This window comes from Amphiura filiformis, unplaced genomic scaffold (genome assembly GCF_039555335.1).
Source record: "Amphiura filiformis unplaced genomic scaffold, Afil_fr2py scaffold_129, whole genome shotgun sequence".
Classification (NCBI taxonomy): Eukaryota; Metazoa; Echinodermata; class Ophiuroidea; order Amphilepidida; family Amphiuridae; genus Amphiura; species Amphiura filiformis.
In genome coordinates this window covers 96,256-118,569 of record NW_027305593.1, presented here as the reverse complement: position 1 = coordinate 118,569, position 22,314 = coordinate 96,256, and the positions used below count along the sequence as shown (strand labels likewise).

The following is a 22,314-nucleotide window of genomic DNA, read 5'->3' as shown; positions in this document are numbered from 1 at the left end:
TGGATCTAAAATAGACCAAAACAGAACATTTCTGTCCACTGAGCATGGGACTGACTTGCCACCCTGCCCCATGCAGTGCCGGACTTGCCTTTTGGAAGCCCTTGTCCAGGCAAAAATTCGGCGTCCCCCAACCTTACCGTGATGGAGACATAAGTGTACTCAAGTAGCCAAGTTTTGATTAACAAATAGACCAATAGGGCATACTATATTAAGATCGACAGTGGTGGAGACGAGCATATTTTGTTCTGATATGAGACATTCGCGCGCGAAGCGCGAGAAAAATGTTATATTTGCAGACAATTTTAGCCCAAAATAAATGTGAGTTTTGCTATGTACAGAGTCAGTGCGCGCGATGCGTGCAAAATTTTGCAATTTTACCATATTTTGGTCCAAAACATGGTGTTTTGGGGCTAAAAAGTAACATCCACAGGGCAATTTTGGAGCTGTGCCGGGCCCATCGGGCCCAATAGCAAATCCGGCCCTGGCCCCATGGCCAATCTTCATTGGTGCTCATGAATGGCGCGGTGCGGAGGGGTAATCATGGGATGCGGACATATTTTGTCGATCTTGCAAAATCATTATTTCTTTGTCCACATCACCTCAACATGCCTGGCCAACATCATTTTATGCCCACAATATACCGGTCCAATAATTACCAACTTATTGTAGTTTTTATCCCCTCTCTCTCATGTGCTGTGAGACACATTTCATACTCTAACCCCTCTTCTTAGTCAGCCAGTAGTTTTCAAATGAATTTTGGAATTAATTCTGATACTGGAACTTACTTTTACATCTTTGCTACGTTGCGTCTGGAACAACCAGATTTCATCGGAATGTTGACGCCTCTATGTGGATTTCTGCCCAAATTAACCTCATATTTGGCCATTGTAGACCGAAAAGAGCAAATTTTGGCTCATTTATTCCTCATTTGCACCACATTTCATCAGTTCAGCTTCAATATGGCAAAATATTTCGGACAAAGTACCAATGAACTTATGCTGTCGCCAAAAAGGTGCTTAATTAAACACCCCACCCCCACCTCAATGTTAAAACTACGCCACTGGCCCTGTCCCATGCATGAGATAAGTTAGAGCGGAGTCGCGGGAGTCCCCTTTCTAGTTGAGTGATGTTGCTCAATGCGCTCCCAAATGGCTTCTTTTATGCCTCTACTATGCCATGTAATGAAAATAAATTCGATATTTCAACAATTCAGTGATGTCATTCAATGAGATCCATCATTGAATTAGTGCTTAATTTCCCTTCTTAAACCATGTTACTATTTTTTGTATGTTTCATATCTGTATTTTATTTATTTATTGTCTTATTTTCATTTGTTAATTTTATTTGATTGTATACAGAATAACAACACTAGCCATGGAGTCAGTTGTACCAATAACATGTGTGCATCAGACATATCGCTAGGTTTAATTAACCCACTTGATGGAACTCTGGCATGGAGTATATACCCCGACATCAATGACTTAGAAAATGCTGTCTTTGACCTTCTTAACAAGAATGCGAGCAACGGCAACTATGGATTCTGCTATCTGAAGTGTAAACAAACAAAAGACAAAAAAGATGGCAGTCAGTTGCTTCTTATACCACAGTACTTTACCCAGAATACATGTGACGGTTCAACTTGTGATGATGCAATAAATATTAACGTCATCTGGCTAGATTCAACATCGCATAGTCATTTCTTTAGATCATTGCCAAAATCTGTCAAAACATTAAGAAATACCAAGGAAAAAAAAAACTTGCTCACGTGTTTAATTATGACCTGATGCAATCTATGAAGGGAGCAACTTTAAATAATACTATTATGTTTACATTGGGAAATCTCAAGGCTAAGACAGGTATCGGCAAAATATTTAACTTGTTCCACAATGGCGGATACTACGTGACATGGATAGATGATCTTTGTTGGACATCGATGATGAAAGAATCTCGAAGATCAGGACTGGGCAGATTTTTTGGTATAAACAAGGAAGAAAAACACTTCTAAGGCTTGGAAAAACCTTCTTGAAAAGTTGAAATTGAAAGGTGTTAACCAAATAGCGTTATCTACAGCAAATTGTGAGATTTTGAAAAGCAACGGACTTTTAACTCCTTTTCAAAACGAAGTAGCAGGGAAACCGATATGCTATAACGGGAAATATCATGCTGACTATATACTCTCCTATCTCGAATCGTTACAGAAACAATTAACGACATGTAAAAGACCGTTTTTTAACTACTTGGATTTCAACGTAGGCCACGATTTTAGTGGACTCAGAATTCAAACTTTAGATGAAAGATTGGCCAAATTTATTAACTTCCTTAACAACCAAAACAATACATTTACTTTCATGTTTGGAGATCATGGATTGAGATACGGAAAGTTTTTAGAGACGGCTGAAGGCAAAGTTGAAATGGGTCATCCGGTTTGTTTCATTCATGCCTCAAAGAACTTAGAAGAAAAACTGGGAAAAGATAAAATGGAATCTTTGCGATTAAACCAGGATAGACTGATTGATATTGTAGATTTGAGACAAACTCTGTTCACTTTTTCACCTGATGATGATAATTCTATTTTTGAAATTGACAAGCAATATGACACGCATCCCAACGGCCTGTTTCATCCAATTGATCCTAAGAGATCTTGCAGTAGTTTGGGAATACGTTTAGAAGGCAGCAAATGTATCTGCTCATCAGAAGGTCGCACGAGTCATATAATGTCAAATGACACCAGAGTGAAAGTACTGGCAGATTTTGCTTTGGGAGAGATCAACAACATCCTCCAAGACCAATTTGTTTCTGTGAACAAAGAAAGTGGATCTGGATTTGGTTCATGTGAACGACTAGTCGGGAAATGGATTGATAACGTGATGGAATCTTATAACCATGTAAGTAAACCGTTACCATAGTTACTGTGCATTTAAAGAAACATTACCAATCTAAGGAAAACAAAAAGAAAAAAAATATTGGGAAACCTTTCGGCATGTAGGACTTCAATTACTAATGCTGTAGCGTATGACTGTATAAGCACGTTTACCAAAAATCTCAAAGGTCGAATGGTATGATAGATAGTTTAGTTGGAAGGAGGGCGTAGCGTGCATCCTCGGAAACTTCTAATCAATAATAATTTCTAGATCAGAAAACATGCGTAGAAAAAGATAAGCTATGTTAAATATTTTTAAGTGTCCAAATTTCATACAACCGGTTTGAAATTTGCTCAGATTTTGTCAATGATCACGCTGAAGTATTTATCTGGTCATAACGAATCAGAAAAAAGTATAGTTTAACCTATCTGCGACTTACTGTTCTTGAGTTATAAGCTGAAAGGTCAAAATTGGGGGTGGTCAGTTTTTTGGCCCCACAGGGGTCAAAAACTAAAAGTGCTCAGATTTCAATGAAAATGGTTTCAAATAAGGAATAGTTCTCACCTTCTAGAATGCTTCGTCACCTAGGAAACATAATAAAATATGTCATGGTCAAAAAACTGCCCTATAGAGTACAATTTGGGTTTACCTTTATTGTTGGATTTTGGCGATGACCAACAATTTGAGACCATTTTCATTGAAATCGGCGCTCTTTTAGTTTTTGACCCTGTGTGGCCAAAAAACTGATCACCCCCTCCCACCCCCGTGTTGACCTTTCTGCTTATAATTCAAGAATTTTATGTCATAGATAGGTCAAACTATACTTTTTCTGAATCGTTATGACTCGAGGAATACTTTGCCGTGGTTTTGACAACATCTGAGCAATTGTTTTACCTGTCGTATGACATTTGACCCCTGTTGACCCCTAGGGACACTTTTTGAGTTTTTTAACAAAGGTTATCTTTTTCTACGTATGTGTTTCTGATCTAGAAACGTGGATTAGAAGTATATTTCCAAGGGTGCCCGCTAGAGCTGAATACAGTCCTCTTAATTGATTATGATCAATGTTGGTTATTCAAGCTGCGAGTACGTGGAAGGTTTCGTCATAACTTGGGCTTAATACAGGGGCGTAGCCAGAGCGGAAACAAGGGGCAAATTCCCTCTCCCACCCCCACCCTGGATAAAATGGGGACGGCAATCCTTAAAATGACTGAAAATGGCTCAAAAAATGACAAATGGGGACGAAAATTTGGCTTTGCCACCTCATATTAAAATCCTGGGAGATTAATTATTTTAAGCAGCTTTTGCGTTTTTCAGGAAAGGTTCCTGCGAGCTTTCAAAGAGTCCATGTTGACTCCGTAATCCAAAACAATATAGGGTTTTCCAAACTTGTTTTAGTCTGTAGACACAAATTCCGCTATGGATATCCAGTTTTAGGACTCATATATATTATCATTTGACCTATAATCTGTAAAATTTGAAAAATATAATGTTCTGCCACAATGTATTGCATTCAGCATTGGCCTTAAGAAAAACATCACCAAAACCCCGCCTATCGGGGACCCGTCTCGATCTGAAAGCAACTGCGACATGCTCACCGGGCAGAAATGAATAATACACAATTATTCATGTTATTTCTGGAAGTGGTCAGTCATTCTTCACTTATTATCATATAGACAGACGATATTTTACAAAAAAGTTATTTTTAATGCATAAATGCAGCGTATTTTAGCTAATAATTACTATAAAATATAATGCTTTCTTTACAGAATATTATGGTAATAGAAATGAATCTGCATTTACCAGGAAAGTTACCTACTCCAGAAAAAGACGAGATTTTCTTCGTATCTGTACAAGTAACTTCAAATTCACAAGATGGTCCGTCACTGGTACTCGCCCACTACGAACGGACATCTATATATGGCGTGTATGATGAATGTTGTGATGAGGGCGTCGAGGGTAGATTATGTATTTGTTCGCCATCCAATAGGTCTACTACCACTAGGCAATGGCATCTACAGCCTCCAGTAGTGTTTGGTACAATAACTACAGTAGTTAGTCTGAATCAACATGTATTTATTTACGAAAGACGATCACCCTATGGGGTCATTCTAGAAGCATCTTGTGACCAGCCAAATGGAGCATACGAGATAGTGCTTCTTATTCTTAACACATTAAATATTGTATCTTCTGCTACATCACATCAACAAACAACGATAATAAAGTATCAGAGAATATTTTTCTTAATGCGTTTTACCAACTAGATCCTTTACAAAATGGTCATTAGAATACGATGTGCAATTCAGACAAATATTTTAGGCATAGACGAAAACTCTACACGATACAATAATATAATCATGAAATGTTCAATTTGCACCCAGTTATGACATTGTTTCATCGCTGCCTTTGTTCTTGTTGCTTGGCTGATTATTCGTGGTGATATATGCCTTAACAAGCTTTTGGCAACAACATATGATACAAGACTATGGCATAGTCTATGTATTACTATGTTATATTTTGATAGTATGTATTATTCACTGAGCGTGTTTGTAGTGAGCCAGATTATCCGTTGTTATGCGCTTATCATCGTATAAGTACTTCAATATCAATTGCCATTGCATTGTAGTATTTCCGTGATAAACTACTACAAAGTACTTAAAGTGTATTTTGGTCAATCATACATAATAATGCTATTCTAATTTAATTATATTGATTTAATTGTTATTGCCTAAATGTATTGATATTTATTTATACCAATGACTCTTGTTTACATTTAATTTTATTACTTTGTTGAGCTGTTAGTATCACTTGTATATTGATGTTGATGATTGATGAAAATAAAATATGAATGAGTAAATGAATGAATGAATGAATGAATGAATACGATGATTCAGAATACGTGTCTCAAAGAGGCGAGGAATTTGTTCTTTAGACAGGTGAGGGTAGAGTGACTGAAGAATGCCTCTCAATATACAATGTATATGGGTCAATGCGCAAGACTGTGAAGAGCAAGTTGTTAGAGGTGTTTAACCCAGTTGTTAAGAAACCACAAGACCACGTCAGCCTCGTGGATATGGGGCCCGGGCACTCTCACTTTGGAGGTTACGCGTATGTAGGGCTGTTAAGACCCCCCTTTTCAGCGTCGATGTAACCCAAAGACCCCATATTTTTTATGAACACGTCCCCTTACAAGTTTAATTTGAACAGCAACTTTCATTTATCACTGATTTTGTTACATATTTTGAAAAAACAAAGAAATTAGAAGCCATTTAGAACTAGAAATTCGATTTTCGAGGTTTCTGTGGCGCAGTTTCGGCTCTCACCCAAAGATTCCATATTTTTTACATTTTGCTCTCACCGAATGCCCCTTGGTGCGAAAGTGCCAGCCGTACACCTATATCCATTTCATATTGAAGTGCCCCCCCCCCCTCCATATGGGGGTGATCTGGCAGCTAGCCACCCCTACCCGAGGACAACGAGGCTAGGAATTGTAGCGGCTCAGAGTGGAGTGACTACCTGCATAAGATCCACGCTATCATCCTGCATCGCCACAATGACATGCCCTTCATCATTAAGGATGATGACCACCATCGATATCTACAACCTCTACTTTATGCGAGCATAGTATGTCAGTTGATTATCATAACGCATGCTTGTGTTTATCAGCAGATCGCCTTGGAGCTGTTACGAGACATAAGCCACTTGGACATACATGTCCGTGTCGCTGTCTAGTACAATAACAGCTTGTCATAGGCAGAAAGCAGCATTGTATCTACCTCTGGAATCCCTTGAAGACATAAATCATGTTCGCCACGGCAGTGGTCAGGTTAATTGAAGTCTCCCTCTCGCAGTATGTAATTGCCACCCCGCACCCGACCGACTTGTGTTTAATCTGTTCCGTCACAAGCTTCTGCAGTCTGACCTTATTTCCTGAGTTGACCATACTCAACAGCACCTGGAAACGTGTCTCCGGGCTTGAGGAAAACATATGGGATGTGTGGTTGTTTTGCTACCCGTCGATCATGCTCATCATCCTTGATGCTGAAGGGAAAGTTATACTTGTCATTGACGAGGATGATGAGGCGTGCATCAGTGTAATGAGAGAGAATGATAGCGTACATCTTATCCAGTGAGTCACTCCAGTTGTACTCGGAGCTGTCCCGCTTCCTACCCTGGCGGTCCTCGGGTATGGGATGAGGTGGGGGTGCTAGCTGCCAGATCAGCCCCATATCCATGAGGCTGATGTAGTCCCCGGGGAGGCACTTCAATATGGAATGGATATAATCAGGGTGTAGGACTGGCACTTTCACAGTAAGCTGGGGATTTGGTGAGACCAAAATATGGGGTCATTGGGTGATTGTATAATTTTGGCATTCGGTGAGAAATATGTACAAAATATGGGGTTATTGGGTGGCAGATGGACCGTTTGGATCTACATTTGGATTTACATTAGTGGGGCATTGGGTAAGAATATGACATTTTTTAATGGGGCCTTTGGGTGAGAGGCTACAAAAGTGATAAATGACTCGTTGCTGTTCAATTATACGGGTCTTCGGGTGACAGCGTTTTGAGTTTCGGTGCAGGCCTCATATTGCCGCCCCCACCCTATTAAAAATCTTCCGGAGCCTCTGTTTTACTCTTTTTTAAAAGTCATAGTTCATTGAATTTACATACCGTATGACAAAACAGGCGAAAATTGTAACTTGTTGCACAAGATTTGCAATATAAAGAGAACTGACCATTGCTCATTCTAGTGACTCTAGTATATGGACAATATAAGTGTGCTTTTTCATTTAATGACATAAAATTTGAAAAATATTGTAAGGAACAGTTGAGGTTTTGACTTTTAAAACCTACATTTTGGTAAAAAAAATGTGCTTGGGCAGATAGTTTTCAACAGATTTTCCACATTCGTCTTGTTATAACATTGAATTGTGTTATTTGTTGACCTTTTTAGGGGGAAGTGTTAGCTTTCGTTTGATATAAAAAAAAAATGAAAAATGAAAATATTGTGTGTACACTACTATGACTACTAAACACATCACAAGATAGAAATAAGTCCCCCTCTGAAAATTTCGTCATAACATAAACGTTGTGCTTTTGTTATGATTTGCTATTCCAGACTATCGTAAAAATCATCAAAATTCATATTTTGGTACCTTTGTCATTGTAGATGTCCATTTCGCTACGTAAGGCCCTGGACTATATTAAATGCTCACTGACCCAATTCATAACCAAAAGTATCAAACTTAGCCTGCAAATCTATAAAGGTCACATTTCCACGGTTCAGAACACTTCTTTACATAAATTAGTTTTGTTCAAAATATATTGTTTAGGTCGTGTTAATTTCAATTACAACTTACAGATTTTCTTGGTCAATGAGTCAATTTTGACCGATTTTCAAAAATATACAGACATCCCTTTTAAAGGAAGGTGACTTGATATATTTGGAAAATGGAATTCTTTAAAATTGATGTATAACATAAAATGTTGTCCCTTTCAGTGCCCTGGTTATTATTAGCTTGGTGGTTTTTTTCGGCCGTCCAGATTTCGGGCGATTGTCCATTGAGCCATGAATCTCCTTTTTTTTTTTTTTTATCGAACAGATCCCTCGTCAATATTCAATAATCTTACATTATTTCACGGTTAGATTTTCCTTCACTATGATATGCTTCTATCATTCCCTTCTGGTGATCGGTAACTTTTGGCATTTTGAGCCTCATCGATTGATTGATTGATTGATTGATTTTATTTGGTACTATAAGAATGATGTTTAAACTGAAGTCGAAATTAAAGGGCAGGTCTATAGCAAAAACAAGTTTATCTCTATTCGAAGAGAATAATTATTACATTACAAGTTGACACTTGTTGCAATTTTTTTGTGCTTATTTCTCCTGAAAAAGGAGAAATTGTGTGGGTAAAGTTCAGCCTCGTACGTGTTCTTCCCCGTTTGAAGCGTACGTGTTCTCCCCCCGTTTGACTGATGACGTAGGTAAATGAAGCGGGCACTTTATCGTGCTCTCATCATACAATCACAATCACTTTGACAAGTTTGACATTAGCAACAATGAGTTGTACTATCACTAATACCATAACAATGCTGCATAACAATATGCACGCTATTGTTCTCTTTCGGGAACAAAGCCCACACAGTAATTGTTACTATTCGTTTGCTTTGTAATATTTCATCCAACTGAAACTACAGCATTGCAATATACAGGGAAATCAGATACATGAGTTTGTGGACTTAACACGGTTTATATGCTAGTCTCAGATGAAATTCTAAGCTCAAATTATGTATTTATTTTTAGGCCTAATATTTCTCATGATATTGATATACATATGAATTGTAATATCACAATTGTCTAATATATAAAAAAGAAGCGGCTGATTTTATCCATATGTTTAAAAACCATGAAATTTGTAATACTTAATTTGGATTTTTTTTCTGTGAACAGCAACAGTATACGTTCTGTCCATTGAGAGCGTTTATAGTCCCTTTTCTCACAGCGGGCACATCTCATTTCATGACGTCACCGGTTTTCTAGGCCAAATCTGTCTCGTTCGAAGGAACTCACCGCTTAAGTTGGTTTTTGGGGAATATCAATTTTAAACGTCTTATTTTCTCATTGTCCTCATAATATTAGCTTGCCAATTATATGATGTTGTTTTTGCTATAGACCTGCCCTTTGAACAAAAATGCGCTGCTAGATAGGAAATCCCTGTAGTGAGGCTGCATGATATTAACTGAATGGAAGTTATCTCTTTTGGATCATGGCAAATAACATAATCGCATAACAATCCGTTGTAATCGGGGATACCTTTATTCCTCTGTTATCACAATTCATAATCTTGATCATTTGTTATGCATCACATGTTTTAAAAAATACCCCGGGCATCATCTGTTGTTATGGTGGTCGTCAAGGACTGACGTCATAATTAGCTAATTAAGCACAGCGCCGCCACTTTTCCTATGGGGATTTTGTACAGGTTTTTCATGAAATCATAAGAAAGTTTGTTTCGTTATTTTCCAGCAATGTTTTGATGTTAAAAAGTTGATTAAAACTGATTAAAGGTATTATAGATGATGTTAAAGTAAATAAATAGGTTTCAAGTTAGTATTATTTACTAAAAATTCAACAATTGTTACTGTGGAAAGACATTTCGTCGGAATACTATGTCTGTTTCATATTTTCAAGGTTAACGCAACAATTGAACGAACTTCAGTCGAAGTTCATGTTTTGTATTTTAATGCTTCATTCCCTCATTTCAAATCTTTAGTTTTGGTTTCTCTTTTGTTCAGAAACCAAAAATCAAGGGATTAAAAAGTAGAGCAGATCTGGTCTGCACTCATAACACTAATATGCTGGGAGGACACAGTATAGGGTATATAACTAGAAGTATACAATAGCCTATTGTGCTAACATAATTATTATCATGATTGATATCGGAAATCTATCCCGCGGACGACAGTTGATGCTGTGGCATATTACACTCACGAGTTCTAGGCCTAGAAATCATATACATGCGCGTATATTGAAGGATGGGGTGGGCTTTGTTTGTTTGTTTGAAACATAAACGATGCATGGAGATGATTTGATTATGAATTAGTTTATTATCCCGGGAAGCACAACCCATACCTCTTTAAGAGGGGCTCCCCTCCTATGTAACCACCTCTTCCCTAAGTGACTCTCCCCTCCTCCCCTACATTCGATATCTTCATCTCGAGCTCTCCTCCCCTTCTCTTTCATTTCCAATGCTCTCTCCCATCTGTTTCTCTTTCTCCCGGCCCCTGCCCCCCCCCCACACACCGTCATCGTCCCTATATCTTCGTGTTAAAATTGCCGTGATAGTACGATGAATCCTCACGTTTTTCAATAGCTACGCATGGTGATTTTATTCGAAATAGGCCGAGCGACTTAAGCTAAGCATACAATTTGAGATTTTGAGAGCCTGCCACACTGTTTCTATTCTATGTTTTTACGATTTTCGCATGATCAGTATATGGCTGGCCGTAACCGTCACAACGTGGAGCTGGTACGCGTAGCTTACTTTTCGCTTCGCGGAGCTAAATTGACCAATCATGTTAGATCTTTTCATTACGCGGAGCCAGTGGATGCATCCTCGTTCCAGAGAGAGAAAACTCTTGCCAAAATTAATGTTTACTATGGGGATTTTAAATGAATCGATTGTAAATAAACCACGACCAGTTGTACAGGATCAATACCATAGTCAATGTTACCTTGCATGCATGTGTCATGTGTGTGGCGTGTTTGTTTGTTTGTTTGTTTGTCTACTGTGTCAGGCCAGGATCACTGACACCCACGGTACTGATACTGTCATACTATCACGGTGATCATATTGTTGAATGGTGTTGACTTTAAAATAATCATGATGCAGTCATGTCTACAGTAGAATTCACCACGACCTTTGAAGGACTTAAACCCCATTAAAAGCTATTAAACCAAGATAACACTCAATGAAAACAGCTCAACTATGTTACATCAGATCTTCTCTGGTTAAATACACACTGCACTTGTGTCTGTTTTACCTGTGCAATGAGCAATGAGCTGGTATTATAGTTTCAGTTGGGTGAACGATTATAAAGCGAACGCAAGGTAACAATACTGGGGGCTTTTGTTTACGAAATGAGACAATAGTCTGCTTATTGTTAACCAGCGTTCTTGAAAATGAGAAGCTTAATGACTTAATACGGTTTAGAAATAATTTCTTCATATTTTTTGGTGTTATCTGTCGTTTACATATCCTTCCTAAAACACTAAAGTACCAATATTTCCAAACACCTAAATTAGCTAAAAATTTAGGACATGTTACAAAACTATATTTTCTAGAATTTCAGAGAATACTTTAAATATTGGCAGGTTATTTTTTACACAGTGACGTCAACTAGGCAATGGCCTATACTTCTAACATACACTATTTGTAGAGGTCACGCGTCAATGGTGAGCGCACTGAGTATTGTGTATAGGAAAACGGACAGTAACTACAGTATGTATGGCCTACTACTAGTATATAAAGTAAATCCGAACTGGTTTGCAGTTTGCTGAAGGTCGAATTCCGCAGGGACACCGCGCAAGTTATACAAATTAGCTCCCGGCGATACACTGCAGATCGCAGAACTGTGTGCATAGTTTGCCACCACTCTGCCTAGCTATATAGTTATGTACAATACTGTATGAGTTTCTTATGAGTGCATGTCCATGGTGTAATTCATATCTGGCAAGTTTCATCTTCTCTCTCTCCAACTTGATGTAGGTGTCGGAGTTTTGCCCAGTCATGTTACCGGTGCCGTTTTCCCGAAGTCGGATCGTCTCCAAGGAGTGATACCGATACAAAGTCAGACCGTAGAGTACTAAGCAAAGTACTGTATATAGTGTGAGAGATTTGGTCTTGGCTTTTTTACGACTTGGTTCATCCATTCGTGAAATATTATATAGGCGTAAGAAATTTGAACAGACGACAACGTAGCTGTGTAACATTAACTTTTATTCCGAGCTTTCGCCCTCAGGGCTTCATCAAGGCATAGGCAAACTGTTAAATGAATAAACAGAGAGAGGATACATAAATGCCAGGCAATAAATCCCTACATTACAAGAAAATATTATACAATCAAAAACCTGAGCAGACCAGAAACAATGTTCATGTACAAAGATTATACAGAAAAGGGATTATATTACAAATTGATGATAGGAAAAAATTGCAAAATTATGATGCTATGGTGTATAGAGCCAACAATAAAAAAACCACAATGAGTATGGGAATATTATAAAAACCTAAGCAAAACCTTAACTTACCGAGAGAGGAGATGCAAAGTATGTGTGCTGGTTACGGAAAGACAATGATCAATATGGAACAAGAACAAAGACAAAAACAGCGCGAAAAAGAAATGAGGGCGTAAACGGCCGAAACCAAAAGTGAGGGCGGAATTACGTAAAAAGTCCGAATCTGAAAAAAGTGGGGCACTGGAGTACCGACGCGTTATGAAGAACAAAATTAATAGGCCTATATTTAAGATTTCGCGTTGATACCGTGGGGTTTTAAGGTGTGTAGTTTAGCTATCCAGTATGACTCGCGTTTGCGGATTATGCTACTAACAATATCCCTACTTATTTGCTATGTAAAACACTGTCCTTTTGGGCCAAGTACATAATGTCACTTGATAAATTGATCCTAAGAACAAATGTTGCACATACATGTACTTTTACAGTGGCTCTGGAATCCCCCCCCCCCAATAATTTTGGTGGGGCCCAAGTAGCCCCCCCCCCCCACTAATAAGGCAAAATTCATAATTTTAGGGTAAAATTCATAATGAGTAAGATTTGATCTTTCCCTAGAGAAGTCCTTTTCAGAGGGCTGAGCTTTCGGAACTCTAGCGAGTGCCATCTTCAGAGCTGAGTTCCGAAAGCTCAGCCCTCTCAAAAGGACTTCTCTAGGGAAAGATCAAATCTTACTCATGTTTAATAGCATTTTAAGAGCTTCCGTGCTTACCCCTTCCCGCACCCACCCCTTCAGCGTTTCGCGTTTCGGAGCAAACCTCATATTGATCCCCCATATTAAAAATCTTCCGGAGCCTCTGTTTTGCCATATCTTTTGCTAAGCTAAAGCGCACAGTTATCAATGAAGCCTCGTCAAAACAATCAAACAAACATACATACCAACAACCAGCAAATAACAAATAAATTAAAGGCCCATTCAGTGATTTGCTCATCCGAACTATATTGTAAAACTCATCCAAATTCAGATTTTGGTACCTTTGTCATTGTCGTAACATAGCCTGCTTACATTTCGATTTGGATTTGGAAGATACCTTCTCTTAAATAACAGTATTGCGAACCACCAGCATACATAACTCGATGTAGAGAGTCTTTCCTATTCAGAGGAAATATTGCAATTACACACCTTATTGCCTTTTAACAATAACCATTGACACTAGCACATATCAGAGAAGATGTAAGAAAAGGAGGGAGAACAGAATTATATCCTTGAGATAATCCCGTAGGTAATCTTGTTGCACCTATTCATAGTCCTTTATTCTCAAGTGGTGGGTTAACCAACAATTAACAATGAGAGGACATTCCTGAACCTCGTTCAGTTGGGGGTGATTTGAAGTGACCGCCAATTATGACCATTTGATATTTAATACCAGCAATGTGAAATTGTAGTGCCAAAATAATGTACCCTTTTACGGAAGGAGCAAAGTTTAACAAGTTATAACTCCGCTTCTGCAGTACGAATGTCAGCGGCGAATGTCAGGTTATTATTTCCCAGTCTTTAAAAAAAAAATTCAGGCAGATATGGGAATCGATCTCGGTACCTCCCGGTTAAACAGCACTGTGCAAGACCACTAAGCCAACTAAATATCTGTTGTGAGATGTGTGACATTAATCTTTGATATTGCTTAATGGAACAAATCGCGGAATTAAATCAGTAATAAAAGAAGTATATTCTTATATAGCGGTCAAATTGGATAAAAGGGGAAATATTTATCCCTGCTCTAAAGAAAATATAGGTTAGAAAATTATGAAATAAATTTAAATTAAAAATTGAGATTTTATATTTCTTTCTTTCACGAAGCGGCATTATCACAGACAAACACTGTATAAGCTAAAACTCGACCCTCATCACTAGATGCTGTCATAGCTCAATGGTAGAGCATCAGACTGCTGATATCAATATCGTTGGTTCGAGTCCTCCTGCCAGCAATGGTTATATTTATGATTTTAATGCTACGCTAAAATTTGTTCATTTTTTTTCGTTTGTTTGTTTGTTTATTTATTTATTTATTTATTTATTTATTTATTTATTTATTTATTTATTTATTTATTTATTTATTTATTTATTTATTTATTTATTTATTTATTTATTTATTTATTTATTTATGTTTATTTATGTAAATAATTTGATATATTTGAAAGAGGTATTTGAGCAATTCGAAATTTTGATTTTATAATCCTATGGGGTCATTTTGAACCCCACCCCCCTCCCAAATTGCAAAACGCACAACACCTATGAGTTTGCATCATGCATAATGATCAGTACGTCCATGTCATCATCATAAAAAAAACCCATTCTATGTATACCTGACGCCGGCAACTAGACTACTATAAAAAAATAGTATCACATATTTCCTGCTCAATCAAAATAATACTTGCAAATAGATCATAGTTTACTAATCTAATCCTGTAATATATAGACCTGTAATATCACCTGTGATATAGGTGATCATTGTTTACATGGTTTGTTATGGTTGGGATTAGTGTCCGATCTCTGTAATGTAATGTAAATGAAGCATATTGATATGCAGGAAGAATCGATCAGGGCGCCAGCTTTATTGTCCTATGAGATTAGGGAAAGATGAACACTATTCAAAATATCAATAGATAAGAAGAAAGGGATTTAGAGATTTGTAATTGAGTCATGCATGATTTAACAGAAGGTTCTTTCCAAAACCCAAACGTAATGTAGTGGTACAGCCAAAAGCCGCGTATTTATGAATCTGTAATTTATGTACTGACGGTACATAAAATAGCTACATTTATTCGAATGAAGCTTCAATTTCGTCGATACTGCTCTTTTTTTTCTTTTCTTTTTTTTTTTTTTTGGCCAAATTTTGCATTTCAAAAATACCAAATGACAATTTGAATGACTTATCCTTCACTTTTAAACAACTTTAATTCTTTTTACACTTGCACTGGGATCACTGAATGGGGCTTTAATTCAAATGAGCTAGTTTCTTCTTAAAAGAGACATTTCAATTAAAACAAAAGTGGAATATTATTGGTTAAGAAGCGTACTGCTTTGACAATCCTAACACTAGTAGGGTATAATATACTCGTATTTCAACATAAACAAGTTTGTTTTTCTAAATCCTGTGAAGATACCACCAAGAAGGTAACATTTCCACGGTTCAGAACACTTCTTTATACTGTTTTGTTCACAATTCTATTGTAATAGGTCGTGTTGAATTCAATACAACAGATTGTCTAGGTCAATACGTCCATTTTGACAGATTTTCAAAAGAAATACTATTAATTATCCCCTGTTTGTTCATGCAATACGAAAAATATCACTGGTTTTGAGGTCGTATCACACGAGGCCGCAGCAGCCTGTATGTTGTCATCATGGTGCTATTTTCAGTAGAGAGCAAACATATATTTTGTTCCTTGATAAAGTTTTTAGGGTTCTTCTGAGATGCGCACCATCTACCGATGACCTAATATGCTAGTGCCATTCATTGATGACTAATCCTGGTCCAACTTCCGTTGCTATCAGGATAGTTCAGAGAAAATTCCGGATCAGCGACTTTAAGGGGTGTCTGTATAGCTTATTATCATTCAGTAGACATGAATAGCGACATTTCATTGGTCAATAGTCAAATAATATAATTTCGTATTGCTCAGAGGTTTTTTTTTGCTGTATAATATATAGTTTTATCATTCAGTAGACATGAATAACGGCATTTCATTGGTTAATAGCCAAATAATATAATTTCGTATTGTTCAGCGTTCATAAATTACCGTACAATATATAGCCGTATTATTGTGCGTCACGCGTTGGCAATGGCGCGCTTATGAATGGCCAAGTGGTCCAAAAAACGTGTAAGATTATACGTGTAACCTTACACGTGTAAGATGGCATCTTATACGTGTAAGATCGCATCTTATACGTCTTAGAATCTAGCGGGTTGCTTAAATTGACGAATCATAATAAAGAACCCATATTTAAACCCCAAACAACCAATCATCTTACGCGTATTCATCTTTGACCAATGAAATCTCGACATAGCTTTTCTTACACGCGTAAGAATTGCCTATTAGGGATGGACGGTATTCAAGTTTGACTAAAACATACGACGAGCGTCAAATAATCTCAGCCACGATATCGATATGTACCACGGTAGAACGTGATCATTTTACTTTGACCTCTTGAAATTAATTGATATTGAGTAAAAATTGACTCCAGATATCTGAGAAAAAGTAGTGAGATAAATTGTGCTGTGACCGTGACGGTCCAACAATCGGAACAATTCCTGACAGAGTTTCGGCATACAATACAGGACATTGTAGCACACATACAAATTTAGAAAATGCCTTGTTTACGATGTTCGTGACGAGCTCTATACTTATCCTCGGTACGCCGCCAATAATATCTGATAATATCGCGTATCGTCCATCACTAAATTCAAAATCTTACACGTATAAGAAGTCATGGGTGTTACAAATCTAAACACGTCTTTACATATTATTGGTCGATGTTTGCAACGCGTAAGATGATTGGTTGTTTGTGATCTCTTACTCTGTGATTCGTCAACTAAAAATCCTGCTTCATTCTTACACGTGTAAGATGCAACCTTACACGTATAAGATGCATTCTTACGCGTATAAGATGCAATCTTACACGTGTACCCTTACACGTTTGTCTTACACGTTTTTTGGACCACTTGGCCATTCATACGCGCTGTATTACATGGCCTAGCGCGCCTGGCGGTAGTTGCATGACAGAAAACTTTAAAGCATGCATGGAAGAGTTTGGAGTAGGCCTATATCTTGATCATTTTATGATTGTGGTATTATTTATTTATTTATTTATTTATTTATTTATTTATTTATTTATTTATTTATTTATTTATTTATTTATTTATTTATTTATTTCTCTCTCTCTGTGTCAGGTGGCGCTGTGTAGCGCTGCTGTGGTCTTCACAAGAGTACGCCAGCGCCATCTCACTCGATCTGATGCCAAGTGCGTTGCACCTTGCATTCCCTGGTTAGAAACCAGCTTCACGTCATTAGTCCAAGATGTTGGTGGACGTCCTCTTCCTCGTTTGCCTTCCATAGCCCCTTGCAAAATCTGTTTTCTACACCTCCATGTTTCCTGACAATATGGCCAAAGTACTTCAGCTTTCTCTCCATTATGCCGCTTCTGATGGTTAGACTTGTACCAATCTTGTCGAGGATCCAGGAATTTGTTCTCCTGTCTTTCCATGTCACTCGTAGAAGCCTCCTGTAACACCACATCTCAAAAGCATCTACTCTTTTCCTATCATTCTTGGTCATAGCCCAAGACTCGCATCCATAAGTGGCAATGGAAAACACAGTTGCACGAAGTAGGCGTACCTTGAGGTCAATGGATAGGCCTCTGCTTTTCCATATGCTTGACATGCCCTGCACAGTTGTCCTTGCAATAGCCAGTCTTCTCTTAATTTCAGTTGTGCTGTCACCACTGTTGTTAATCATTGAACCCAGATATTCAAATTGCTTCACCTCCTCAATCTGCTGTCCATCTATCACAAACTCATCACTTTTCCGCTCTCTGTCTACAACCATTATTTTTGTCTTCTTTGTGTTCAGGAGAAGGTGTTTTTCTTCGCTGGCCTCTTTGATGCGCTTCAAAAGTTCAATCAGCTCTACTCTGCTGCTACAAATAAGAGTGGTATCATCGGCGTACCTCAGGTTAGTAATTCTTGTACCGCCAAACTTCACTCCACCTTCAAACCCCTCCAAAGCTGTTCTCATTATGTCTTCAGAGTAGATGTTAAATAGGTTTGGTGATAGCACACAACCCTGTCGTAAGCCTCTTCCAATCTTGAACCAATCTGTGTCTCCACTACTTGTTCTGACTGCCGATTCTTGGTCTTCATATAAGCAGCTGATCAGATCCACAAGATGACTTGGGAAACCCATCTTTTTCATAGTTTCCCACATCTGAGGGTGGCTAACACAGTCAAAAGCTTTACTGTAATCTATGAAGCACATGTAAAGAGGAAGTCTATGCTCTCTGCATTTCTCAATCACATTCCTGATATTGACAATTTGGTCCCTAGTACCCCTTCCTTCACGAAATCCTGCCTGCTCATCAGCTATTTCTTCCTCCATTTTGTTCTTCATTCTCTTGATGATGATCTTCAGAAGCACTTTACTTGCATGACAAATCAGGCTGATGGTCCGGTGATTGGCACACTCTTTCAAATTTCCCTTCTTTGGCAGTGGAATAAATACTGCCCTGCACCAGTCTCTCGGCCATTTCTTCTTTTTCCAGATGATACCACATAGACGCCACATTAGGTCTATCCCTTCTTTCCCAGTTGCCTTCCACAACTCAGAAGCTACATTATCAATGCCAGGTGACTTAGCATTTTTTTTTGTTCCATGGCAAGCTCAACTTCAGATCTCAATGGTGGAGGTTCTTCCTCACTCGTTTCACACTGTACATACACCTTGTCATCTTGTGCCTCAAACAGCTGGGAACTATACTGAACCCATCGCCTTTTGATGTCTACACTTTCGGTAAGAGTGTTACCTTTCTCATCATTTATAACATCCATCCTGGGGTCCACTTCTTGGTAAGTTCTTTGGCAATACCAAAAGCTATTTTTGAGTCACCCTTACATCTTTCCATTTCCACACATTTCCTTTCGATGTAGTTTCTTTTGTCCTGCTTAACACTTTTGGAGACCTCTTTGTTTAAGCGTGCCCATTCTTCCTTTCCTCCATCTGCCTTTGCTCTCTTCCTGTCATCAGCTAGGTTTAAGGTCTGCTGAGAGATCCACGGCTGTTTCCGTTTCATCTTTCTAGGGATGTACTTCTTTGCTGTGCTCTGGACTGCTTCTTTCATGTCTTCCCACAATTCATTTGGGGTCTGCTCCTCTTCATTAACTTTCAGTAACTCGTCAAACCTGTTCTTCACATCTACTGAATATTGAGTGGGAATGTTGTCAACATCATACCTGGTAGGTGGTGCATTGCCTCTCTTAGCTCTCAGTTTTAGTTTTACTTTGGCTACAAGTAGCTGATGGTCACTACCACAGTCAGCGCCTGGTCGTGTCCTGACATTTTGGAGTGATGTTCTCCACCTCTTCCTGACCATGATGTAATCGATCTGGTTTCTTGTTCTATCTCCTGGGCTCATCCAAGTCCACAGTCTCCGTGGATGATGCTGAAATAACGTGTTCCCAATGACTAGGTTATTAGCTTCACAAAATTCCTCCAGTCTGTCTCCACGTTCATTTCTGATCCCAAGTCCATATTGGCCTATACACCCAGTTTTCTCCTTCATTTTGCCAATCTTAGCATTCCAATCCCCCAGTACGATGAGTAAGTCTCTTCTAGGTATACTATCCATAACTCCTTGTACCATCTCATAGAAGTCTGTCATCTCGCTCTCTGATGCATCTGATGTTGGTGCATACACTTGTATGATAGATACATTTAAAGGATGTCCTTGCAGTCTTACAGTCATCACTCTTTCATTTATTGGATTATATCCCAAAACACACTTGGCTGTGGTTCTTTCTATTATGAAACCCACACCTCCTCGTTTCCTTCCAGTATCTTTTCCAGAATAGATGAACATACTTCCATCATCTGTAGTGAACCTCCCTTGACCAAGCCACCACAACTCTGTTACTCCTAGGATCTTAATAGTGTTTGCAACCATCTCCTTCTCCACAACTTCAATCTTTCCTCCTGACATACTGCGTACATTCCATGTAGCAATATTTATTGGCTTCCTTAAAGGGGTGCTGTTCCTTTCCTTCCTGGGACCATCAAGAACAGGACTTCCTGTAGCAGGCTTTAATCCTGATCTGTCATCACCAACAGGTGTACTCTGAGCAGCATCTCTCTCTTCCCCAGTAGCCATTGACGTATCTTCCGGCCTGCGGGTCGCACCTTCCGATACCATCGTTTCTTTTTGACTTTGTACTCTCATGCTTACATTCAAGGCCAAATAGTACGGTGGGTGGCCAGGTCCTTCCGTACCAACAGTAGAGGGCCATTCCTGAGTTCTTACAGTACTAGCCTCCTCTTGACACAAACCATCTCCCTGGATGCCAGATATGAGCTTTGTGTAATTGTGTTTTGTCGTTGACCATACGGTTGATTCCTCCGGCGCAACACATACATCAATGCTGTTGACCACTGACGACTATTTAAACCATAGCTAGTATTCGCTATTTACCCATAGCTGGGTTACAGAAGGTTCACCCTACAAAAGTGTCCCTTCCTTCTGCCTACTCATACCACACTGGCGAGGTAACATGGTAGAGGCTGGATGAGCTCCGAGTTGGAAGAGAGGAGTTCTTGAAGTCAGCTCTTGCTGTTATACTGACAGGGGTCTCAGCGCCCCTGAGAATCCACATCCTACACAAAACACTATGATTGGGACAGCAAGAAAGAAAGATGAAGAGAAGAAGTAAAAGTCACAACACAAGCTGGCACCCACACTAGCTTTTACCCGACAAAAGGAAATGGATGATGTTGTCCGTCTGTGGACAACCTTTTAGTCCACAGTCCGGATTTAATTTGACAGTATCGCCCATTTCCTGATGCCCGTGTGGGGTTACACCGTCACCTTCACACTGGGGATCTGTGTCCTGTACCGCCAGTGTGATATGGGTTATGTGCCCATCAGTACTGGAATTCAGCGCCTTTACCCTAGTATGTGGAATAAGAACTCCCATCCTCTACGAAACTTAGGACGAAAGCTCCAATCCAAAAACAACACCAGACAAAAAACAAACTACCAAGCCAACTAAATTGGCTCACCTTTCCTAACCAGCTGTGTTGCGAAAGGAAGTTTTAAGGTAGAGAAGGTGGACAGATAGAAGGATGAAAAAATAGAAAAGGATGAAATATAGAGTAGTGTAGGTAGGAGCAACCAAAATGGGACAAGGTGTAAGTACCCAATTGGAGAAAATCCAGCACAGATGGAAAGAGTTGGCACAAGTGCCAAAATGCTGGCAAAAGGTAGTTTTAAGCTCCTCGACACTGGGATAAGGTGTCTGGGATAAGGTGTCTCCTTTTATTTATTTATTTATTTATTTATTTATTTATTTATTTATTTATTTATTTATTTATTTATTTATTTATTTATTTATTTATTTATTTATTTATTTATTTATTTATTTATTTATTTATTTATGTCTACTGAATGATAAATTCGTTACCCACTGTCTGTTCATATGCAATACGAAAAATATCACTGGTTTTGAGGTCGTATCACACTCGGCCTGCAGTTGGCAGTATTAAAAACCTCGCGTCGAGGTTTTGCCAAGTTTTAAAAATAACGGTTACTTAATGAAATAACGGTTAGTTCATGAAAAAGAAGAAGTGAAATTTAGCAAAACGCGACGAGGTTTATTTACCCGTAAGAGAGCTCTATTGTTCCGCTATTGTATCCGCTATTGTATCCACTATTAAAAACTTCGGTCGAAGTTTTGCCACAAGTTTAAAAAAATAACGGTTAGCTCATGAAAAAGAAGAAGTGAAATTTAGCAAAACGCGACGAGGTTTATTTGCCCGTAAGAGAGCTCTATTGTTCCGCTATTGTATCCGCTATTGTATCCACTATTGTATTCTATTCATAAAAGCTACTGCAAGAATCGCGGCAATCCCTGATATTGCTGATGTCTACCGCCGGCGTTTCGCATTTATTA

The 22,314-nt window shown here is 38.5% G+C and overlaps 1 protein-coding gene across 1 annotated transcript in view; it reads left to right on the top strand.

The window, feature by feature from the left end:
• The window catches only part of LOC140145081 (uncharacterized), a 34,356-nt gene extending 29,261 nt beyond the window's left edge, over positions 1-5,095 (top strand). The window contains exons 6-7 of the mRNA XM_072166864.1: positions 1,359-2,885; positions 4,631-5,095. Coding sequence (XP_072022965.1) covers positions 1,359-1,784 — 426 coding nt within the window. The 3' untranslated portion in view covers positions 1,785-2,885; positions 4,631-5,095. The remainder of the gene's footprint in view (positions 1-1,358; positions 2,886-4,630) is intronic.
• Positions 5,096-22,314: the final 17,219 nt, after the last annotated feature.